We start from the raw sequence: 7,826 nt of genomic DNA, 5'->3' as shown, positions 1-7,826 counted from the left end.
AGCGGTTCGGCAAAAGAGTCCGATAGAATAAGTACTGGGCTTACAAAGAATAAGTCCTGGGGTCGATTTGCTCGACTAAAGGCGGTGCTCCAGCATGGCTGCAGTCAAATGACTGAAACAAGTAAAAGAGTAAAAGAGTTAACCTGAGGAATAAGAATATTTTCCAGACATTTAACTGTTATTTCTAGCATAACAGGTTCTCTGGTGAGGGCTTGATAGTTTTTCGTCTGCTGTTTCAGGAGAAATAGACGCATGCGCAAACAAACATATCCAATATGTGAAACAGCCAGAGTTGTGTGCCCTTGGAAAGTCGGACGGGACGACATCGGATGTTTTGTAAGAAAACTTGAAATTTTGAAAAAAAAAGACATTTTTTTGCCGATTCCTAGCCTCCGTATTTTTCTAAATGAAATTAAAAACAAAGCAAAAAAAAAAAATTCGAAAAAGCGACCCGCATTGTGTACTTTTATACTGTTTGTTGTGGTGGACAATTTGCCTCACATACATACGCGCGCATTCTTGTGGTGAGTAGAAAAATAAATATATATATTCTGCATTTGTAAATGGAATTCCGTGGTAACAAAGACGGGAAACTGAACCATAATATATTTACAGACATTTCTCGGCTTTCAACATTCGTCGGGTCTAATTATGGAGGATATAAGTCGCTTGGAGTTCTGTAACAACACAGTCGTTTATAACAATGTAGATGTAGATTCAGTTAAACGGACATACAACAGTCGAGAGAAAGTTACGAACCAAAGTTCGGTGGAGGGAAAAAAGACTTCAGAATATAGCTGCGAGATTTGTAAGAAAACGTTCTCTTCGGAATATGAACTCTTCGCGCACCAAGAAAAATTACACAATAGAGAAAAACCTTACCACTGTGAAATATGTGATAAATCTTTTGTCTCTCGCAGAAATTTAACAAGGCACAAAAAAGTACACAACGCCGAGAAACCCTTTCATTGTGAAATATGCGGGAAATTTTTTGTTTCCAACAGTAATTTAAGAAGGCACACCGGGATACATACCGGGGAGAAACTTTTCCACTGTGAAATATGCGGGAAATCTTTCATAGAAAGGTCTAAGCTTACACTGCATATACGTAGTCACACGGGAGAGAAACCCTTTCACTGTGAAGTGTGTGGAAAAAATTTTGTCTCTAACGATCATTTGAAGACGCACAAAAGATGTCATACTGGGGAGAAGCCCTACCACTGTGAGGTATGTGGAAAATCTTTTGTGTCGAACGATTATTTAAAATCGCACAGAAGACGGCACAGTGGGGAGAAACCGTACCATTGCGAAATCTGTGGAAAATCTTTTGCTGATAGTAGCAATTTAGCAACACACAAGAAAATCCACACGGGGGAAAACCTTTTTCATTGCGAGATATGCGGAAAGTCTTTTATTCAGAATTCTCATCTTACGAGCCACAGACGTAACCACACAGGCGAGAAACCCTATTGCTGCGATGTGTGTGGAAAGTCTTTTGTTTCGAATGGACACCTAAAAGTACACAGCAGGATTCACACGGGAGAAAAACCGTTCCACTGTGGCATCTGCGGTAAATCTTTCAGGGAGAATTCTAACCTTACAATCCACAAACGGTCGCACACGGGAGAGAAACCTTATTACTGTGAAACCTGTGGAAAGTCATTTGTGGTCAACAGTAATTTATTGAGGCACAAACGGACACATACTGGGGAAAAATTGTTTCACTGTGAAATTTGTGGAAAATCTTTCACCCTTAATTCGAATCTTATTATCCACAATCGAGGACATACCGGGGAGAGACCCTACCACTGTGAGATATGTGGAAAATTCTTCATTCGGAATTTTAATCTTCTACTCCACAAACGAATCCATACTGGAGAGAAACCCTATCAATGTGGAATTTGTGGAAAATCATTTTCTGTTAATTCTCGTCTTGTAGATCACACACGTAGACACACGGGGGAAAGACCATATCGATGTGAAATGTGCGGCAGGTCTTTTATCAATAACTGTGATTTGAAGAAACATGAACGAACTCACATGGGGGGAAAATCTTTTGAAGGTGAACCATGAAAAATCCTTCTTTTGTTGCAAGTTAACTCTTTGGCATTCAAATCGGCCATATCCGACCTACATATTCAACCAGTTTTATGTTAAAACTGGCCAGATGAGGCCTGTCACCTATCTTACAATGTCTTTCTAAAACTAAGCAATCACAATGAAAATGTCTCTAAGCTACAAGATAATGCATGGTTAATTCAAAACAATGTGAACAAATAAGTGTTACGCTTGATAGTAATCTGAATGCTAGATGGTTAAAATTTGTTAACTAAGAAATCCAAAGAGGAGAATATATATGAAATTGTTCTTAGAAAAGTGGTTCCCAACGAAAGTCCATATAAATAAGAGTTTGTTATTAAACTTTATCTGCAATAAATTGGTTATACTTCAATACACAAAATATTTTAACAATTTTTTTTTTTGCACAATTTCTAATTATAATAAATTATAGGCATAGGAGTGGCTGTGTGGTAAGTAGCTTGCTTACGAACCACATGGTTCCAGGTTCAGTCCCACTGTGTAGCACCTTGGGCAAGTGTCTTCTACTATAGCCTCAGGCCGACCAAAGCCTTGTGAGTGGATTTGGTAGACTGAAACTGAAAGAAGCCCGTCGTATATATGTATGTGTGTGTGTATATGTTTGTGTGTCTGTGTTTGTCCCCCCAACATCGCTTGACAACTGATGCTGGTGTGTTTACGTCCCCGTAACTTAGCGGTTTGGCAAAATAGTCTGATAGAATAAGTCCTGGGGTTGATTTGCTCAACTAAAGGCAGTGCTCCAGCATGGCTGCAGTCAAATGACTGAAACCAGTAAAAGAGTAAGGAGTATAGAAAGACAGCTAGCTGTCAAAATCATTAGCACACTGGGCAAAATGCTTAAAAGCATTTGGTCTGTCTTTCCAATCTAAGTTCAAATTCTGCCAAGGTTGATTGATTTTTGCCCTTCATCCTTTCAGGGTTGATAAAATAAGTACCAGTTGAGCACTGGGGTTGATGTAATCAACTAGCTCCCTTCCTTAAAATTGCTGGTCTTGTTCTGAAATTTGAAAGTAATATTTAATTATAAAACTATAATGGGATTTTTTAACCTTCAAATGGCCATGTGGGTCCATCCAAGTAAAATAGAAATCAAAGGGGTTCATAGGTAAAAAAATGGTTGAGAAACTCTCTTAGAATACTCATCTTGTGGTTTACAAATGTGCACATCTGAGAAAAAAAGTCATTAAAATGTCTAGGAAAACCTTGTTTGTGAATCATAAAATGGTAGTCAACAGTTGAATAGACAATGGACTAAAACTATATACAATCATCCCTCGCCATATCGCAGTTCACCTATCGTGCACTCAGTACATCACAGTTCACCTATCGTGCACTCAGTACATTGCGGTTCACTTATTGTGCGTTCAGTACATCGTGGTTCACTTATCATGCACTCAGTACATTGCGGTTCACTTATCGCGTGCTCAGTACATCGTAGATTCTTCTAGCTAATATATGTAAATTTATATCATGGACTCCTCAGTATATTGCAGGTTTCTGTGGCCAATAGGTATTTATATTTGTTTAGATTTTAATTATTTCTGTAGGAGGTTTTGGAACATAAGACCCGCGATAGCCAAGAGATTACTGTAAATGTAAAATGTGCAAGAAATCCTTCATTGTGAAGTAAGTTGGTACATTGATCCTGTAATCTGCAAATACACCCAGAAGACCTATTCACTGTCATTTACCAATAAAATTTCTTTGAGACAGTCTTATTAATCATGGCTTGAAAAACTGAGGAACAGAAGCATATAGATGTGAAATCAGGTGCAAATTATTCTGAATTAAAGCCATCTCTGTTAAACACCTACACGCATGCATGCGTGCATATACACACACCATAATCATTTAACATTCATTTTCCTTGCTGGCATAGGCTTGACTGTTTCATACACACACGTGTATGTATGCATGCATGTAAAGTGGGAATTTCCACCCAGCATATTTGAAGTGTTGTCAGTATTGTCAAGTGGGATAGTTGACATGAAACCTATGGTAACATTCTGACCAGTTATATGCTGTAACTAGTAATATACTGCTCGATGATGCATGTGTTTGTGTGTATTTATATCTATATATGCAGGGTGATTGAAGAGTAACTCCCTTATTTTAAAATACTTATAAATTATTTATTAATTATAATTTTCTTCCCAATATTTTTTTTGTTTTTTGAATTTTAAATAAAACCTCATACTAAAAAAGCCTTCCTTTTATATCAATTTTTTTTCTTAAAATTACAATTAGTAAATAATTTATCAGTATTTAAAAAAAGGGAGTTACTTTTCAATCACCTTGGGTATATATTAGTGATTCTCCTTGGATTTACAGTTTGTATGGAATGTTCTATGGATTTAGCCTATACAGATTCTTATCTTCTGACATTCTGTTAGCCCAGTTTTCTGCATGGAGTAATGATTGAGATATTTGCCTAGAGTGGCACATAAGAGAACCATCCGAACGTGGCCATTGCCAGCACTGCCCCGACTGACCTCTGTGCCGGTGGCACATAAAAAGCTCCATCCGTAGTCGTTGCCAGCCTTGCCTGGCCTCCTTGCCAGTGGCACGTAAAAAGCACCATCCGATCGTGGCCGTTTACCAGCCTCGTCTGGCACGTAAAAATCACCCACTACACTCTCGGAGTGGTTGGCATTAGGAAGGGCATCCAGCCGTAAAAACATTGCCAAATCAGACTGGGCCTAGTGCAGCCTTCTGGCTTCCCAGACCCCAGTTGAACCATCCAACCCATGCTAGCATGGAAAGCGGACGCTAAATGATGATGATTATGTGTGCTTATAAGTAAAATTGAACTAAACTTGTCAAACTTCAAAGCAATTGATTGGTTTAAGGCCATAGAAAAATAGAAAGCTTACTAAATTTATACAAATAGAAACCTATCTATTACTCTTTTATTACCACCACCCTCCCCAACAAGGCTCTTATTTTTGCTATGAAAATTTTACAACCATCTATGCATACAATATTAGTGGTTAGAAAAGTGATTATTGAATTCAAGGTTAAATACAGGACTAGAAAAGATAGACTCAGCAATTTTGATATAACCATGGGATCAAATGACTCAGCACAAGTTACAGATCTAGTGGGTATTTACATTTTACACTATGTCAATTAGGAGTTCCCAGAGATGGGGTGGGATAGGGAAATGCTCTGTTCACTTTCTATAAAAACTTAGATTTTTTTGACAAACACAGGACTTCATCTCTTTAGTAGTGACTATAAAATAGTTAACTTTCTGCAGATAACTTTAGAACTTTAGACCTAGGTACTGGACTTTATCATCTGTAACACAAACCCAGTGGAAAACTACAATATATCAATAAAAGCTCAAACCATCCTAAAGGTGTGATTAAATTCAGTGTCTCATTCAGAGTACCTAGACTATCTCTTAATGAAGTTTTCTTACAGAATACAGAATATTATAATGCTGATATCAGAAGGCATGATATACTGAGAAGATCAGCTATATTCCTAAATGAAATGCAGAGAAAATACTAAGAACATTAGAATACACTTGCTAGAGCATAGATGTAATAACATCAAGGCAGTATGAATTATTACAATAACAGACATGAGAATAGGATTGCTTATGACATGGACAGTGGTAGAAAAAATAAAACAGTCTACATAGTGAGCAATGGAAATTACTTTCCTTATAAAAAAACCAAATTGTCTAAATAACTATTGTTTCTCATGGGTGTCCTGGTATTATCTGGATAATTCAGAGATTGCCCCCACCTCCCAATTAGACGCATACAAAAAGATGAAGCATAATCATTAGAAGTTTAACCTTGGGAACAATTGTAACACTCCATACAACTGAGGGAACTACTATAATAAACAACTAAACCAATATAAATTACGAAAGCAAAATTTAGAGAACCATGTTCCTTCTTTTAAATGCAAAAGAAAAATATCTGCATTTGTTGACTAAATTCATCTAGACCTCAAAGGGAGGACTATAGACTATTCTCTTTTGTGGAGAGTGGGCAGTTGTTGCTGCAATTTGTGCTCAGTAGAAGCACTGGAAATTCTCAATTGTAGATGCAATTTAATAAATAAGCATGATATGTTATTGATTTGTTCACCTTCTTAAAATTTCCACATAAAAATCCTTCATATATAGGCACAGGAATGGCTATGTGGTAAGAAGCTTGCTTTCCAACCACATAGTTCCAGGTTCAGTCTCACTGCATGGCACCTTGGGCAAGTGTCTTCTACTATAGCCTCGGGTCAACTAAAGCCTTGTGAGTGGATTTGGTGGATGGAAAGTGAAAGAAGCCCGTCGAATATATTTATGTCTGTATGTATTTGTGTGTTTGCGTTTGTCCCCCCACCATCACTTGACAACTGATGTTGGTGTGTTTATGTCCCTGTAACTTAACGGGTTGGCAAAAGAGATTGATAGAGTAAGTACTAAGCTTATTTGGGGCCGATTTGTTTGTCTAAAGGCAGTGCTCCAGCATGGCCACAGTCAAATGACTGAAACAAATGAAAGTGTATAACAACTAAGTCTAATAAAGATTAATACCTGTGTTCTCTTCTTATGGATTCTCCTACTCACTGCTTGAATGTTCTCTTTTGTAACATATCAAGTACTTATTTCTTAAGTAATTTGTTAACTAACCCTTAACTGTTGCAGCTAATTTATTGCAATTTAATTTAACTGTAGTAAACCTAATATTTTTGGTATGTACTATAGAAATAGGCAATAATTTATAATTTTTATATAGGCACAGGAGTGGCTACGTGGTAAGTAGCTTGTTTACCAACCACATGGTTCCGGGTTCAGTCCCACTGCGTGGCACCTTGGGCAAGTGTCTTCTACTATAGCCCCGGGCCGACCAAAGCCTTGTGAGTGGATTTGGTAGACGGAAACTGAAAGAAGCCTGTCGTATATATGTATATATATATACGTGTTTGTCCCCCTAGCATTGCTTGACAACCGATGCTGATGTGTTTATGTTCCCGTTACTTAGCGGTTCGGCAAAAGAGACCGATAGAATAAGTACCGGGCTTACAAAAGAATAAGTCCCGGGGTCGAGTTGCTCGATTAAAGGCGGTGCTCCAGCATGGCCGCAGTCAAATGACTGAAACAAGTAAAAGAGTGAAAAGAGTTTATTATACACGCTGTAGAACCCTCACCCATACCCCCTTTTTTCAGCATTTAATTACTTTCAAATTTCTTCTCTGTATTAATATAGCTGCACACTACCCTTCCACTGTTTACAGCAGTGAATTTCCTTTTCCTGTATACATTGTGTTAACATACTTCCAAAATTTAATGACATCTTGACCCGTCAGGGGCTGTGACATTGAAAAGTTCATAACATTGACAAGTGTATATCAAAGAAGCTAATTTGATGTCAGTCATCTGCAATCTCTATGAATTGTATTGTCCGAATGGAGAATTCTTGATGTTTATAACCCTTATTTCTTTACTACCCACAAGGGGCTAGGTGTTTTTGCTCAATAAACACTCATAATGCCCATACTGGGAATCGAAACCACGATCCTACGACCATGAGTCCGCTGCCCTAACCACTGGGCCATTGCGCCTTTATAACCCTGATACTATACAAGCCTTCCTCCACCTCAGTATTTGCTTTTTGGAAACTCTGAAAATCTACCATAATTACTTTTAAGATCTGATGAGAATGGTTGAGGACAAACTATTGAATTGATTAATTAATAAACTAATAATGCAT

At 37.7% G+C, this 7,826-nt stretch overlaps 1 protein-coding gene across 1 annotated transcript in view; it reads left to right on the top strand.

Moving 5' to 3' along the window:
- Positions 1–2,305, top strand: part of LOC115219690 (zinc finger protein 665-like) — a 4,091-nt gene extending 1,786 nt beyond the window's left edge. The window contains exon 2 of the mRNA XM_029789866.2: positions 240–2,305. Coding sequence (XP_029645726.1) covers positions 652–2,073 — 1,422 coding nt within the window. The 5' untranslated portion in view covers positions 240–651 and the 3' untranslated portion in view covers positions 2,074–2,305. The remainder of the gene's footprint in view (positions 1–239) is intronic.
- Positions 2,306–7,826: the final 5,521 nt, after the last annotated feature.

Source organism: Octopus sinensis, linkage group LG15 (genome assembly GCF_006345805.1).
Source record: "Octopus sinensis linkage group LG15, ASM634580v1, whole genome shotgun sequence".
NCBI classification, from domain to species: Eukaryota; Metazoa; Mollusca; class Cephalopoda; order Octopoda; family Octopodidae; genus Octopus; species Octopus sinensis.
Note: the sequence above shows the minus strand (reverse complement) of the source record. Positions and strands in the feature narration are given on the sequence as shown.